The following is a 16029-nucleotide window of genomic DNA, read 5'->3' on the forward strand; positions in this document are numbered from 1 at the left end:
GCTGGATGAACAGTCAGCGGGATAGACTGAAAACGGGCTGAATGGCTGGGCCCAAGAGTGTGGTGATCAGTGGTATGAAATCTGTTTGAAGACCAGTAGTGGTGTAGCCCAGGGGTCAATACTGGGTCCAATCCTGTTCAACACCTTCATTAAAGATTGGGATGATGGGGTAGAGTGTCCCCCCAGCAAGTCTGCTGATGACACATAACTGGGAGGAGTAGCTGGTACACCAGGGGGTTGTGCTGCCATCCGGAGGGACCTTGAGAGGCTGGAGAAATGGGCTGACAGCAACTTTTTGACACTCAACAATGGGAAGTGCAAAGTCCTGCACTTGGGGAATAACAATCCCATGCACCAGTACATCCTGGAGGCCCCCCATCTGGAAAGCAGCTTTGCAGAAAAGGGCTTGAGGGTCCTGGTTAACCACAAGCCAGCAATATGCCCTTGCAGCAAAGAGGTCTAAAGGTGTCCTGGGCTGCACTAGGGGGACTGTTGCCAGCAGGTCGAGGGAGGTGATCCTCTCCCTCTGCTCAGGTGAGGCCACACCTGAGTACTGTGTCCAGCTCTGGACTCCCCAGTACAAGAGAGAGATGGAGCTACTGGTAAGAGTCCAGCGAAGGGTCATGAAGATGATGAAGGGACCAGAGCATTTGTACTACGAGGAAAGGCTGAGAGAGCTGGAGAAGAGAAGGCTGAAGGGGTATCTTATTACCGGGTGTAACCGAAACCAGCACTCAAGTTGCCGAGGCGAGCAGCTTCGGAGCCGGCAGGATCGGCAGCGGAGCGCTCTAGTGCGGTGTGCAGGGGGGTTTCCCGACCCTGGGGAGCCTCAGGGGAGCTGAGAGAGACTCCAGGAGCCCACAGCTCACCTGACAGCGGCTGACGAGACCTGGGTGGGGCCAGGAGCATACAAAAGCAGCCCTTAGGGAACGCAGGCGATCAGGGCGTGGTGCGGCAGTTGGGGCGGCAGGGCGTGGAGGAAGGGGGCTGAAAATCGACCAGGGAGCAATGGTCTCCACCCGGCAGAAAGCCACGGCCTCGCTAAGCTCTGCACCCACCACGGCAGACGCAGCTGCCCAGACAGAGCTCCGGCGGGAACGCGCTGCTGCCCAGGTGCCGGGCTGCAGGGCCTGCCCTGCTCTGATGCCAGTACCGGACCGGACGGCAGCAGTGAGCACGCCTGCGGGAGGTGCGTCCAGGTAGAGAAGCTCCTCTGCTTAGTGACAGAGCTCCGGGAGAAGATGAGTAGGCTGAGGGGTATCAGGGAGTGTGAGAGAGAGAGAGAGGAACTGCACCCTGCCTTCCCTCGGACAGGCCCAGCAGGCAGACAGGACCCGTGACACAGAAGATTCCCTATCCTCTCTCCGCCTGGGCTGAACACAGTGACTTAAGGGATCGGGGGCGATGGTGACAAGTTCCTGCCCAGCGCAGCAGGCGCGTCTGCTCTGTGACTGCCCCATCTTCCCAGGTGCCATTACAAAACAGGTATGAAGCTCTGCAAGAGGAACCAAACAGTGACAGGGACGATGGTACATCCAGCTTGGAGGTGTCACCCAGGTTAAGTCAGCCTACACCCAGCATCAAAACAGCTTCCACAAAGAAAAAAAGACAGGTCATTGTCCTAGGAGACTTTCTCCTGAGTGGAACAGAAGCCCTGATATGCAGACTGGCCCCACTTCTTAGGGAAGTCTGCTGCCTCCCTGTGGCCCGGGTTAAAGATGTGAAGAGAAAGCTTCTGAGGGCCGTACCAGGGTAGGAAGCTACCCATTACTGATTTTTCAGGTAGGCAGCGAGGAAGCCGCAACTAGAAGTCCAAGGGCAATCAAGAGAGACTTCAGGGCCTTGGGACGACTGGTTAAGGGATCAGGAGCGCAAGTAGTGTTCTCCTCTGTCCTTCCAGTTGCAGGGAATGATGAGGAAAGACACAGAAAGAGCCAGCAGATCAATACCTGGCTTCGAGCCTGGTGTCTCCAGCAAGATTTCAGTTTTTTTGATCACGGGCCAGTTTACACGTCACCAGGCCTGGTGGCAACAGATAGGGTACACCTGTCTCAAAGGGGGAAAAGGATCCTAGCACAGGAGTTAGCAGGGCTCATTGAAAGAGCTTTAAACTAGATTGGAAGGGGGAAAGGGGTAAAACCAGGCTTGCTAGAGATAAGCCTGGGGGCAGCACACCAACATTTGAGGGACGGTGTGCTAAGCGAGGTCCTTTGGTCTACTGTCTCAGTGGAGGCAGGGGATGGAGATCCATGCGGCAGTAAAGACGCAAGGGCTACGGATGTGTTAGAAACCACGGAAGCACCTGAGAATGTTCACGTAGGAACTAGGGCTTCTCCCCCCAAAAAGGTGGCAGGAGCAATAGCCCAACTGAAGTGCATCTATGCCAATGCACACAGCATGGGCAACAAACAGGAGGAGCTGGAAGCCATTGTGCAGCAGGAAAATTATGACATAGTTGCCATCCTGGAAACATGGTGGGATGACTCACACAACTGGAGTGCTGCAGTGGATGGCTATAAACTCTTCAGAAGGGACAGGCAAGGAAGGAGAGGCGGTGGGGTAGCCTTGTACGTTAGGGAATGTTTTGATTGTCTAGAGCTTAATGATGGTGAGGATAGGGTTGAGTGTTTATGGGTAAGAATCAGGGGAGAGGCCAACAAGGCAGATACCATGGTGGGAGTCTGTTATAGACCACCCAACCAGGATGAAGAGGTGGACAAAGTATTCTATAAGCAGCTGGGAGAATTCTCACAATCACTAGCCCTTGTTCTCATGGGGGACTTCAACTTACCAGATGCCTGCTGGAAATACAATACAGGGGAGAGGAAACGGTCTGGGAGGTTTCTGGAGTGTGTGGAAGATATGACTTCTAGACACAGCTGGTGAGGGAGCCAACTAGGGAAGGCGCCACGCTGGACCTCTTGTTTGCGAACAGCGAAGGCCGGGTGGGTGATGTGACACTTGGCGGCCGTCTTCGGCATAGTGATCATGAAATGACAGAGTTTTCGATTCTTGGAGAAGTAAGGAGGGGGGTCAGCAGAACTGCTACCTTGGACTTTGGGAGGGCAGACTTTGGCCACTTCAGGAGCCCGGTTGACAGAGTCTCTTTGGAGGCAGTCCTGAAGAGCAAAGGAGTCCAGGAAGGCCGGGCGTTCTTCAAGAAGGAAATCTTACAGGTGCAGGAGCAGGCCATCCCCATGTCCCGAAAGACGAGCCGGCGGGGGAGAAGACCGGCCTGGCTGAACAGAGAGCTTTGGCTGGAACTCGGGAATAAAAGGAGAGTTTACGGCCTTTGGAAGAAGGGGCAGGCAACTCAGGGGGACTACAAGGATGTCGTGACGTTGTGCAGGGAGAGAATTAGAAGGGCCAAAGCCCAGCTAGAACTTAAACTGGCTACTGCTGTAAAAGACAACCAAAAACGTTTCTACAAATACATGAGCACCAACAGGAGAGCTAAGGAGAACCTCCATCGTTTATTGGGTGTGGGAGGGAACACAGTGACAGAGGATAAGGAAAAGACTGAGGTACTTAATGCCTTCTTCACCTCAGTCTTTAATAGTCAGACCAGTTGTTCTTGGGGTACCCAGCCCCCTGCGCTAGAAGACGGGGACGGGGAGCAGAATGAAGCCCCCATAATCCAAGGGGAAATGGCTAGCGACCTGCTGCACCACTTAGACACACACAAGTCTATGGGGCCAGATGGGATCCACCCAAGGGTAGTGAGGGAACTGGTGGAGGTGCTCACCAAGCCACTTTCCATCGTCGATCAGCAGTCCTGGCTATCCGGGGAGGTTCCAGTGGACTGGAAGTTAGCAAATGTGATGCCTATCTACAAGAAGGGCTGGAAGGAGGATCTGAGGAACTACAGGCCTGTCAGCCTGACCTCAGTGCCGGAGAAGGTTATGGAGCAGATCATCCTGAGCGCCATCACGCAGCACATACGGGACAACCAGGGGATCAGGCCCAGTCACGTACATCTGCAGCCACAGTCACTTCTGCTCAAAAGAGAAAACTGCATGGACCAAAAAGCCATGCTTTGCAACAAGGCATTTCATTATTTCTCTTTCGTGATTGACCCAACTTGACTTTCACCCTGTAGAAGCCTGCTGAGTACCGAGACAGAGATGGTCATGTGCCTCAACAGCCAGGAATCTTAGAAGAAAGCCCAGCACCTTCCTGACCCAGAGTTGGGCAGTATATGAGCCAACAGGAAAATGTCTCACTTTTCACGTGACACACGCATGCGTTTTGTTGATCTGGAGCGTGCTAGAAAATGAAGCTGGTAGGGTGCTCTTAGCAGGAGTTTCACCGTGTTTCCCAGCCAGCACTGCTGCACATGTCGAGACTGTTGAGAACGAGGAGCGCAATTAGTCTAGAATTATTCGTGGAGGGACGTGACCCATGGGGACCTGGGCATGCAGCACCAATTGCCACCTCACTGGGACAAAGGCACTCAGCCGGGATGCGGGGCCCTCCTCCTGGAACATGGGCACCCGCGGGGCACCCCACACCCATGGATGCCCGTTCTCCCACCCCAGCTCTCCCACTGCTCCCAGAGTGCATGCTCCGCAAGCCCGCATCCAGCAGCCGGGCTCACAGCACTGCCTCTCATGTTGCCGCTTCCCTGGATGCCCTCGGTACCGACATGACACGTGCTACAGGAACAATACACTTTATTGATCCAAAGAGTACTAGAAGATTGAGGAAGCAGGCTGCTCCCAGCAGGAGTTTTGCCGAGTTTCCCAGACGTCTCTGCTGCACGGGCATGCTCTGGCTGGCCCCTTCGGGGAGACGGCGATGAGCCCTGGCCTTTGGGATGGATGCCAGTGGGCCCTGGCAGCACCTTTGGGAGGGTGGAAGAGGGGACCCTCCCCAGAGGTCCTCACCAGAGAGTTGCCGAATGCCCATTGGCGGTTGTGCTGGGTGGGCACAGGCAACCCACCCGGATGTGGCCACCCGCTGGTCATGGCCACCCCGCAGGAACATCACCATCACGCGATAACGGCCTCCAGCCAGCAGGAGAGGTTGTAGTCCGTGGAGGTGCCCTCACCCGCAGAGCCTTCGGTGGCATGAGGCATGTCCTGACGCCTGTCAGCCTGAAGAGAATTCACTCTTGGCTGGATGAAAATACTACAGTTGGAATTGTTATCCACCCACTTCCTAACACCTGCCCCTCTTCCTGGTGTGATGCTGGCCCTCGCACCAGCCTTGGAGGTCCTAAGGCCTAAGGAACCCAACGGGTCACGGGCAGGCGCTGGCCACTGCCACCTTACAGGGACATGGGGAGCGACCACCGCACACCTCACCGGGACATGGGCACGCACCAGGCACCTCAGCGGGACACGGGCACCCGCCGGGAACCTCACGGGGACGTGGGCACCCTGCCAGGGCATGGGCCCCTCCTCTTGGGATGTGGGCGCCCGTGGGGCACCGCACGGCCACAGATGTCTCGTTCTCCCCTGCCTCAGGTCCCACGCCGCATGGGCAGCCGCACTCACCGCTGTCACGTTGCCAGTCCCCAGGCACACGCTCTAGCTGCAGCTGCAGTTGCACGGGGGGCTCGAGAAGGCTCTCCTCTTCTTGCCTTTTTCCACACCTTCTTCTTGGCGTGCTGGTGCCGGAGCTCTTTCAGGAGGTAGCAGTGGACATGCCTCACGCACCTGGCCAGCAGGGCAGTGTTGGCCTCCAGCCGGCAGAGCAAGTCGTAACGGCCAAAGGTGCCCTTTTCCCAGCCCTCTGTCCCCATGGGAGATGAGGCCGTCTGTCTCCTTGCCTGGAAATGAGAGGGCCAGGGGCACAATGAAGCGGGTGGGGAATGGGGGGCCGAGAAGTGTCCTGCTGGGCTAGGCTTCCTCTGGAAGAACTCCAGCCTCGCAGGACTGCTCCGGGCAGCACGCTGGGCTGAGGAAACCTCTGGCAGGCCCCGTCTCGTGCTGGGGGCTCCCGGAGGGTTTCAGCCCTGCGGCTTGGCGTGTCCCTGGGGAAGTGGCAGAGGACCTCTTGGAGCCTGCTGAGGCGTTTTTGCCCACGCTGGGATTTGTTGTTTCATTGCAAGCCGCCCTGGCCAAGGCTATTGTGGTTCCCTGCGCCCCGCAACCCGGTCCCCTCCCGTGTGGCTGATCTCGATTGCTCACCTGTCCCCGGGACCTCTTCACAATTGTCCAGAGGCCAAGTGCAATCCACGCCATGAAGAGCAGCCACGCGGTTTGCCAGGCCCTGTGAAGCAGCCAGGTCATGCCCACCTGGGCAAGGTAGTCCCAAAGCTGGCCCAGAGGGTAGGGCAGGTCAGAGGCCATGCTCTCTGCACCAACAGGCGGTTGCTTCAGGCCCTCAGGAGCGATGCCCATCCTGACCCTGACCCAGCCGCGGCAGCCACGAAGGCCAATGCTGCTCTTCCATTTGGGGGCCCAGCTCTCCGCCACAATGGGTGGCTGCTTCACGTCTTCAGGAAGGGCTCCCATCCTGACTATGACCCATTTGGGGAGGATGCAAAGGCCAAGGCCACTGGTGAACAGAGACACCACGCAGAGAGCCACGGTCAGGGAGAGAACCAGGATGAGCCTCATCGTGGTCTCTTCCGAGGAAGAAAATCTCGGCGCGCGAGCTGTCGCGGGCCGTCACCCTGAGCAGAGGTCAGGCAGTGACCACCTGGACCGCCGAGTGGCCGCCCTGTGTGTCCGTGCTTGCAAGGGTTGCTGATGTGACAAGAAGTCACAGGCTGATGTCCCGCAAGGCTCTGTGATGTCACAAGGCCTTTCCCCGCCCGCCCGGCAGGCAAGGAAGGCTGAGGCGGAGCTGGGGAGGACCTGCGTAGGCAGATTTTGAAGCCTGCTGCTGCCACTGCTGTGCCCGCCAGCGGACACGGAGCCCAGCAGGGGAGCGGGACTGTGTCCCGCGTGATCTGGGCTGTGCCCCCAACTTCTCAGCGAGAAGGAACTGTGCCCAGAGCTCCATCCAAGCTGCGTTCGGCGCTGTGCCCCAGCTGGGCAGCCGTGACACGGTTCCGCTCAGCCTCCTCTTGGGGGCAAAGTGGCAGCCCACGTTAAGAGGAAAGCCAAAAATTCCCTCTTGGTTTGACAAAAATCTTAACCGTTGAGAACGAGGAGCGGATCATAGAATGTCCCGAGTTGGAAGGGACACACAAGGATCATCGAGTCCAACTCCTGTCCCTGCACAGTTGTAAAGGACCGATAGAAAAACGTGGTTTTTGTCTCGACATTGCCGCCGTAGCGCCATCCAGCATCGCGCTTCGAAAAGACCACCTTCTCCACAGCTTTAAGAGAAACAACCTCGTGCGCCTGCGCACAGACTAAAGGCGCGAAAAGAGCCGAGGCGGGGACAAAAAGGCGCGAAAAGAGCAGAGGCGGGGACAGCACATCCGTGGCGAGCCGCACGTACGCATTTGTGATCCGCGCATGCGTGAGCCCCTATCTAAGGAGCACACGTGCCCCTCGGGCGGGGTGGCAGCGGCGGCGCGTGAGAGACCACTCCTTCTGTTCCTGCACCCTCAAGCCTCCCCCCCCCCGCTTCGGTCCCCGACGACGCCCGAGGCCACCGGAGACCCAGCAGAAGATCGTCAGGACTCGAGGTGGTGGCGATAAACTCCTCCTTTTCCTTCTCTTTCTTTCTCTTTCTCTCTCCCCTATTCTTTTCCCCTCCTCCCTCCTCCCTCCGTTTTCTTCTCCCCTCGAATAAAAGTAAAAGGTTGTATGACATTTGACCGATTCCAGTGTCTTAATCTCGTCCTTGGGATCGTATCGAAACCTCCCCCGACATTGGATCAGGACATTTAATTGGCGTCACGGACAGGATCCCTTGAGATGAGAGTGTCATACAACCTTATGGTGTGCTGAGCGATTGTGTGTGAACGAGACGTACAAATAAGTACGAAGCGAGTGCGGAGTTCCGATCCGCGGTTCTGCTCTCCCGCGAGGGAAGCAGCCGGAGACGAACGAAGCGTAAGGAAGGAGTGGGTGTTGAGACCTTTGCGCTGAAGCGCGCACACTACTTTGTGATTTGAGCTCCTGAGGGAGGATAGGGGAAACTTGAATTTTGTGCTGTGACTCCCTCAGGATGATATCCCCTTTGTAGGCTCTCCTCTGTCTCATAGTAGCTGATGGTCTGGCCTCCTGGGGGAGTATAGGGGAAGCTTGAATTCTACGGCGTGACCCCCTCAGGACGATATCCCCTTTGTAGGCTTGTCTTTGTCTCGTAATAGTGTGCGGATTGGCCTCCTGGGAGTGTATAGGGGAAACTTGGTCTTTTTAAGGTTTGACCCTCCCGGGACGAATTCCCCTTTGTAGGACATGGCCGCCCAAAAGGCAGGCGATTTTTGTGAAGAGACGGAGAGATTATATGAGTTTTTAGAAACGTACCGCTCTCGCCCCTCACCCCCAGGACAAGATTGGGCTCGGGACCACTGGTTCCAACTGCAAAGTGTTATGGACCGAATAGCGGTCTTGCATAGAGAAGCTAGAGTAAAGAAAGGGAAAGCCATCGTATGTGCTGTGTTAGGAGCGTGTCTGGCAGCGGCGGTGGAGGATAAGAAACAAGCGCCCTGTCCATCCGAGGCTCTGGCCGCTTCGTTGCAAGCAGCAATAACACCGCTGCGAGAGCAACTACTAGAGACCAAACGGGCGCTAGAGGAGGAGAAGCGCCAGAATATGATTTTGAAGGAGGAGCTGAGGGTTCAGCTCCTGAGGGAGGCAGACACCCCTGCTGAGGCTGAGGTAATGCTGGAAGAGAAAGGGGTACGCCAAATTTACCCCCAGAAAGATCTAAAGCGATTAAGGGAGACTGTGGATAACCCCCCCCACATGTGCCCGCTGGTAAAGACGGAATACATATACGAGGACGATAGTGACAGCCGTCCCCAAGTTGTAACGAAAGAAATCCCTTTTACCGCCACCGAATTGGCTAAGCTCCGAAAGGACTTTGCTAGAACAGCAAGGGAGTCCGAAACCGAATACGTGTGGAGGGTATCCCTGTCGGGGGGGGACGGGATCATGCTATCGGAAAAGGAAGCAGAGGGGTATTGGGGCCCCGGCGTCTTTCTCACAACGGGCGATCGCCGAGCCCCATGGTCTCTGACCCAGAGGGCTGCATATTGGGCGGGGGGGCTGAACTCATTGGAGAGGGGGGATCCCCTAGCTATAACTGGCTCGGTCGAGCAACTACTAGAAAACGTACAAAAGGCAGCTTGCCTACAAACGATGTACGACCGGGAGCTGAAACCAAATCTAAGCTCTCCAATGTTGCTACCTGTAGACCCCGAGCGGCTGACGCCGCTAATAAGAGGACTCCCTGACTCGCTAAAACCTATCGGGATCCAGTTACAGGGGAGAATTCAAAACGTGCCCCGCGAGGAGCGAATCGCAGCTGCCCTGGAAGGAACGGTAACCCCCGAACAGCGGCAGTGGGGGAGAAGGGTGTGGACCTGGGGGGAGATAGCCCAGGAACTAATAAACTATGGGAGAAAATATGGGCCAGTAGGCAGAACTTACAATAAAGTGGAAACTAGGGCCGTGCGGACAGCGGAGCCGGCAAACAAACTGCTGGCTCCTTCAGGGGGAAGCCCCGACCCAATAAAAAGGGAGAAACCCCCATTCTGACAAGAATTGTGGCAGAAGGGACTGCAAAAGGGTGTGCCCCGAGACCTAATGGACGGGCTCCCCACCAAGAAGTTGGAGCTCCTGGTGCGGAGGTGGTCTGGGCAAGGACCCCCTCCCAAACTGAACCTGCCTCCCGCACCGGCATTGGACAGGGAGGAGGGGTTCAAAGGGGACGAAAGGGCGGCGGGAAACTAAAACCTCTGCCCCCTCAGGGTGAGGGGGGAGGCGGAGGGTGGATGTTCATTAGACAACTCACCTGCAACAATAAGGGGGACCTCCTCATTACCGTCGCAGTAGGGCCGAGGAAGAGGCCCGTGACCTTTTTAATTGATACAGGGGCCCAAATTACAGCAATAAAACAGAGCGAGGCAGAACGGTGCGGCATTTCAACCCCTTCTAAGCACCTGATAGTATTAAATGCCCTAGGGAAAACCCAGTCTGTGCCCATGACCCCGGTAACCTTATGGCTACCAGGAGATGAGAGTCCGGTGAAGACCATGGCAGCCGTAGGACCTTTTCAAATGAATCTCCTGGGAATAGATGTTTTAAAAGGGAAACAGTGGCGGGACACCCAAGGGAACTCGTGGTCCTTCGGTGTTCCCCAGGTCAGAAGATTAGCCAGGAGCCCTAGTGCAGAAATGCGCCTGTTGCAAGCAGCGCCTCCCCTTCCTCCTTCCCGGCTGACCAATGTGAAACCTTACCCGTTACCCTTGGGAGCAAGGGAAGGAATCACCCCTGTACTAGAGGACCTTAAACGGCAAGGGGTCGTAATTCCCATACAATCCCCCTTTAACTCTCCTGTGTGGCCTGTTAGAAAACCCAATGGTAAATGGAGATTAACTGTAGATTACCGGTGCCTCAATAGCAATACCGGCCCTTTAACAGCTGCCGTGCCAAATATTGCTGAATTAATTGCAACCATTCAGGAACAAGCCCATCCAGTGATGGCTACCATTGATGTCAAAGACATGTTTTTTATGGTCCCGCTGCAGCCTGGGGACCAGGAGCGCTTTGCCTTCACGTGGGAGGGACAGCAATATACATTCACTCGACTGCCCCAAGGATACAAACACTCCCCTACGTTGGCCCACCATGCACTGGCACAAGAACTTGAAATTATCCCTATACAAGCAGGAGTCAAAATTTATCAATATATAGATGATGTGCTTATAGGAGGAACCCAGGTAGAGGACGTTGGAAAAACACAACGTGATATTGTCACCCACCTGGAACGGATGGGATTGACAATCCCACCCGAAAAGGTCCAAACTCCCTCCAGTGAGGTAAAATTTCTAGGAATCTGGTGGAGGGGGTATGGCCTGTATTCCTCCAGATACCCTATCCTCGTTAGACTCCCTCAAAATGCCCGAATCCAAAAGAGACTTGCAACACGCTCTAGGGCTACTTGTATTTTGGAGAAAACATATTCCTGACTTTTCGATTATTGCTAGGCCACTATACGACCTACTAAGGAAAAAGGCTCAGTGGGAGTGGACCCCAATCCACGAGGAAGCCTTGCAGTTACTAATTTTTGAGGCAAACGCCCATCAAGCCCTAGGGCCAATTCACCCCACCGATCCGGTTCAGATCGAATGGGGATTTGCCCGTACTGGGCTCTCCATCCACCTGTGGCAAAAGGGACCCGAAGGGCCCACCCGGCCCATCGGATTCTATTCACGCAGCTTCAAGGATGCTGAAAAGCGATACACTACTTGGGAGAAGGGGTTGTTTGTAGTTAGCCTAGCTTTACGGGAGGCCGAACGAACTATTCGGAAACAGCCGATAGTCCTTCGGGGCCCGTTTAAGGTGACTAAGGCAGTCTTGGCAGGGACCCCACCCCCTGACGGGGTGGCTCAGTGAGCGTCCGTAAGGAAATGGTATGCTCAGATAGAACACTATTGTGAGGTCTTTTCTGTTACCGAAGGGGCTGCTAAAATGCTAACTATACAAGACGAGGCAGACTTAAATAAAGAAAACCCTCCACTGCCCCCCGTGGTCAAAGTAGCTCCCCCATTTTCAGAGCAGGTCCTAAACGCATGGTTCACTGACGCTTCCTCGAAGCGAGAAGGGAAAGTTTGGAGATACTGGGCTGTAGCCCTTCAAGTAACAACTAAGGAGAAAATAATTACGGAGGGAGAAGGCAGTACACAGGTAGGGGAGCTGGTCGCAGTGTGGAGCGTTTTTCAACGCGAAAGCCAGACCACCTCCCCTGTGCACATTTATACAGACTCCTACGCTGTCTTCAAGGGCTGCACGGAGTGGCTCCCGTTTTGGGAGCAGAATGGCTGGGAAGTCAACAGACTACCAATCTGGCAGAAAGAGAAGTGGCAGGACATTCTCGAAATTGCAAAACGGGGGACATTTGCGGTGGCGTGGGTAGCTTCCCACCAACAAACCGATAGCCCAGCGGGCCGGTGGAATGCAGAGGCGGATGAGTTGGCCCGACTAGCCCTGCTACAGAGCACCCAAGTACAGGAAAATTGGGAACACCTACTAGAGTGGCTACATGTAAAGCGGAGGCACTCGGGGATCAATGATTTGTACCGGGAAGCACAAGCTCGGGGGTGGCCAGTCACTAGAGAGGAGTGCAAGACTTGCATATCCTCCTGTGAACAATGCCGTGTCCGTTTGGACAGACACCCCCTGCACCTCAGGGAAGGGAAGGGTTTGTGGGAGGCCTGGCAGATTGACTATATCGGGCCCTTCCAAAAATCCACAGGGAAACGATACATATTGGTGGGGGTTGAGATAGTCTCCGGACTCGTACAAGCCCGGGCTTGTGCAAAAGCAACTGGGGAAAAATACTGTAAAGGCCCTCAAAGAATGGTTTGGGACCTTCCCTAAACCACGGACCATCCAGTCAGACACTTCACCGCCAAAATAGTCCAGGAATGGGCAGCTCGGGAAGGGATTTCGTGGGTGTTCCACACTCCGTATTACCCGCAGGCAAACGGAATTGTGGAACGGACCAACGGGCTGCTTAAGCGCTTTTTAAAACCCCACCAACCGGGATGGGCCGAGCGGGTGGGGGAGGCGGTGACCAATGTCAATAATCGCTGGGGTACAAACGGGTGCCCGAAAATTGCGGCATTTTGCCCGCAAGCCCCAACCATGGTACCTGTTTCTCGAAACCCCAACTTCCCCAGTGCATCATTTTTCTCTCCTGGCCAGCCGGTCCTGGTTGAGCTTCCCACCATGGGGGCTGTGCCTCTTGTATTAGATACCCCTCTAAACAAACATACATGGAGAGCGAAAGATACCGGTGGGAGAACCCACAAAATCCACACCAAATGGATTATTCCCTCCTTCTAACCCAAGGAGCGAGTTTTGTTCCTGTTTGTTTTTAAGGGCGGCGATGTGATCATGATGCACCTGCTACTTTGGATCATTTTAACTCAGGGACACCTCCATGAAAATGATGAACGACCACTCCCTCTACCTTCCCCTCCTCCATACAACCCCTTCGAGAACAATGAGTTCGTGCTATTAGCAAAAGCCGTGAGTCAAACTTTCAATCTGAGCCACTGTTGGGTTTGCGGCGGACCCCTAGGGCTATCAAGTTGGCCGTGGACATCCGCACCTCTCACCCCAGACCAAATTGTAAGCAAATATAGCGAAGCCGCAGACGATCCATGGGATGACAGTGGCACCTGGCCAATTCAGTTTCCAACGAAGGGGCAATATTGTTTGAATCGCACCCAGAAAGGAGGGGTCGAAGTGGGAGAAAGCAAATGTCAATGGACTCTCACACGTAAGCCCTTCGACAAGGAAAAGGACCTGTGGGTGTGGCTTAATGAAACAGGGCGTAACCAGGGGTTTAAGGGATATTGGTCAAGCAAAAATGAAACCTTGATTCTCCGACATTACAAACAAACTTGTAAATGGAGGGGTACTTATGGGGCTTGGTATTGTACTGGCCGAATAAGGGATGGGGCAACCACCTTTTTCAGCCCTCTGGGTGACAAAGACACAACTTATTTTCAGTTTCCACCGGGGAAAGATGGGCCATTTGCTAAGGGAAATAAAGCCAAAAAGGGGCATTATTGGATTTGTGGGAACACAGCATATAAGTTCTTACCCGCGGGGTGGTCGGGAGTTTGTTATATAGGGATTATAAGGCCCCTCTTTTTTCTCCTGCCAGAAACTGGTGGACCCCAACTAGGCATAAAAGTGTATGATAACCTCGGGGATAGAAGGATTGCCCGTAAGACGCGATCTACCAAGATAAATTTAGGTGGGACACAAATATGGGGAAATGACGAATGGCCCCCTGAGCGAATAATTGAACACTATGGGCCAGCAACCTGGAATCCTAACGAGCCCATTGCAGGGGCAAGAGAACCAATTTATAATCTAAATCGAATAATTAGACTACAAGCAGCCCTAGAAATTATCACCAACAAAACTGCTGATGCCATAGACCTATTAACTCGACAATCGCAACAAATGCGCACGGCAATCCTTCAACACCGTATGGTTTTAGATTATTTATTGGCTGAGGAGGGAGGGGTGTGTGGAAAATTAAATATCTCTAACTGCTGCTTAGAAATTGATGATGTGGGAGAAGTAGTTCTCCAGTTGACCCAAGATATCAGGAAAATAGCCCATGTCCCTGTTCAAACCTGGAGTGGTTGGAACGGCGATTTGTGGTCCTGGTTACCAGGGGCACCCTGGGTGAAACAATTAATATTGTATCTTTTATGTGCAACCGCCACCTTACTGTTCCTACCCTGCATAATTCCCTGTTTTATTCAATTAATTCGACATGTTGTGTCAAATATGCAATTTGTTCCCAGCCCTCCACCTGATGGTGCAACAAAAATCCGTACCGTCTCTCAGCCACAACCTACCTCCGTACCAATCATTTAAACCCATTCCCAATTCCTCCTGAAGGAAGAAATTACATATTGCCAGTTACTGTTAACCCCATTCCTAATGTTTGTCCTCCAAAGTTGAAGAATTGTTAAAGTTGATCGAGAACGAGTTTGCATTGAGCAGTACCCCAGTTCTTCTGTGTTAAGATGTTCCTTCTCCTAAAACAATGTTGTTCCCTTCCTCCTTCCCACAATTTTCCTCCACCCTTATTCCCAACTCCCTCAACTCCCGTTTTCTTCCTTTCCCCCCTTCTTTCCTCTCTCTTTCTTTCTCTTCCTCCTATGCCACCAAGCTGCAATGTCGAGCCACGGGGTGGTGTAAAGGACCGATAGAAAAACGTGGTTTTTGTCTCGACATTGCCGCCGTAGCGCCATCCAGCATCGCGCTTCGAAAAGACCACCTTCTCCACAGCTTTAAGAGAAACAACCTCGTGCGCCTGCGCACAGACTAAAGGCGCGAAAAGAGCCGAGGCGGGGACAAAAAGGCGCGGAAAGAGCAGAGGCGGGGACAGCACATCCGTGGCGAGCCGCACGTACGCATTTGTGATCCGCGCATGCGTGAGCCCCTATCTAAGGAGCACACGTGCCCCTCGGGCGGGGCGGCAGCGGCGGCGCGTGAGAGACCACTCCTTCTGTTCCTGCACCCTCAAGCCTCCCCCCCTGCCCCGCGCTTCGGTCCCCGACGACGCCCGAGGCCACCAGAGACCCAGCAGAAGATCGTCAGGACTCGAGGTGGTGGCGATAAACTCCTCCTTTTCCTTCTCTTTCTTTCTCTTTCTCTCTCCCCTATTCTTTTCCCCTCCTCCCTTTGATTCTTGGAGAAGTAAGGAGGGGGGTCAGCAGAACTGCTACCTTGGACTTTGGGAGGGCAGACTTTGGCCACTTCAGGAGCCCGGTTGACAGAGTCTCTTTGGAGGCAGTCCTGAAGAGCAAAGGAGTCCAGGAAGGCCGGGCGTTCTTCAAGAAGGAAATCTTACAGGCGCAGGAGCAGGCCATCCCCATGTCCCGAAAGACGAGCCGGCGGGGGAGAAGACCGGCCTGGCTGAACAGAGAGCTTTGGCTGGAACTCGGGAATAAAAGGAGAGTTTACGGCCTTTGGAAGAAGGGGCAGGCAACTCAGGGGGACTACGAGGATGTCGTGACGTTGTGCAGGGAGAGAATTAGAAGGGCCAAAGCCCAGCTAGAACTTAAACTGGCTACTGCTGTAAAAGACAACCAAAAACGTTTCTACAAATACATGAGCACCAACAGGAGAGCTAAGGAGAACCTCCATCGTTTATTGGGTGTGGGAGGGAACACAGTGACAGAGGATAAGGAAAAGACTGAGGTACTTAATGCCTTCTTCACCTCAGTCTTTAATAGTCAGACCAGTTGTTCTTGGGGTACCCAGCCCCCTGCGCTAGAAGACGGGGACGGGGAGCAGAATGAAGCCCCCATAATCCAAGGGGAAATGGCTAGCGACCTGCTGCACCACTTAGACACACACAAGTCTATGGGGCCAGATGGGATCCACCCAAGGGTAGTGAGGGAACTGGTGGAGGTGC

General features: G+C 54.4%; 2 protein-coding genes across 2 annotated transcripts; one reads left to right on the forward strand and one right to left on the reverse strand.

The window, feature by feature from the left end:
• Positions 1-4968: 4968 nt before the first annotated feature.
• Positions 4969-6566, reverse strand: LOC148052189 (uncharacterized). The gene is made up of 3 exons (XM_087730444.1): positions 6135-6566; positions 5499-5773; positions 4969-5096 (listed from the first exon to the last, which is right to left on the reverse strand). The coding sequence occupies exons 1-2, from the start codon at positions 6564-6566 to the stop codon at positions 5504-5506; spliced, it is 702 nt and encodes a 233-aa protein (XP_087586570.1). The 3' UTR covers positions 4969-5096; positions 5499-5503.
• A 1740-nt stretch (positions 6567-8306) lies between these two features.
• On the forward strand, positions 8307-9806 carry LOC148052190 (uncharacterized). Its single transcript, XM_087730445.1, is given in 1 exon segment — positions 8307-9806. A coding segment is annotated over 1 exon segment (1500 nt).
• The last annotated feature ends 6223 nt before the right edge of the window (positions 9807-16029 follow it).

The sequence above is a fragment of the Nipponia nippon genome, unplaced genomic scaffold, assembly GCF_047370975.1.
Source record: "Nipponia nippon isolate SJK-2023a ecotype South Korea unplaced genomic scaffold, ASM4737097v1 scaffold_5, whole genome shotgun sequence".
NCBI classification, from domain to species: Eukaryota; Metazoa; Chordata; class Aves; order Pelecaniformes; family Threskiornithidae; genus Nipponia; species Nipponia nippon.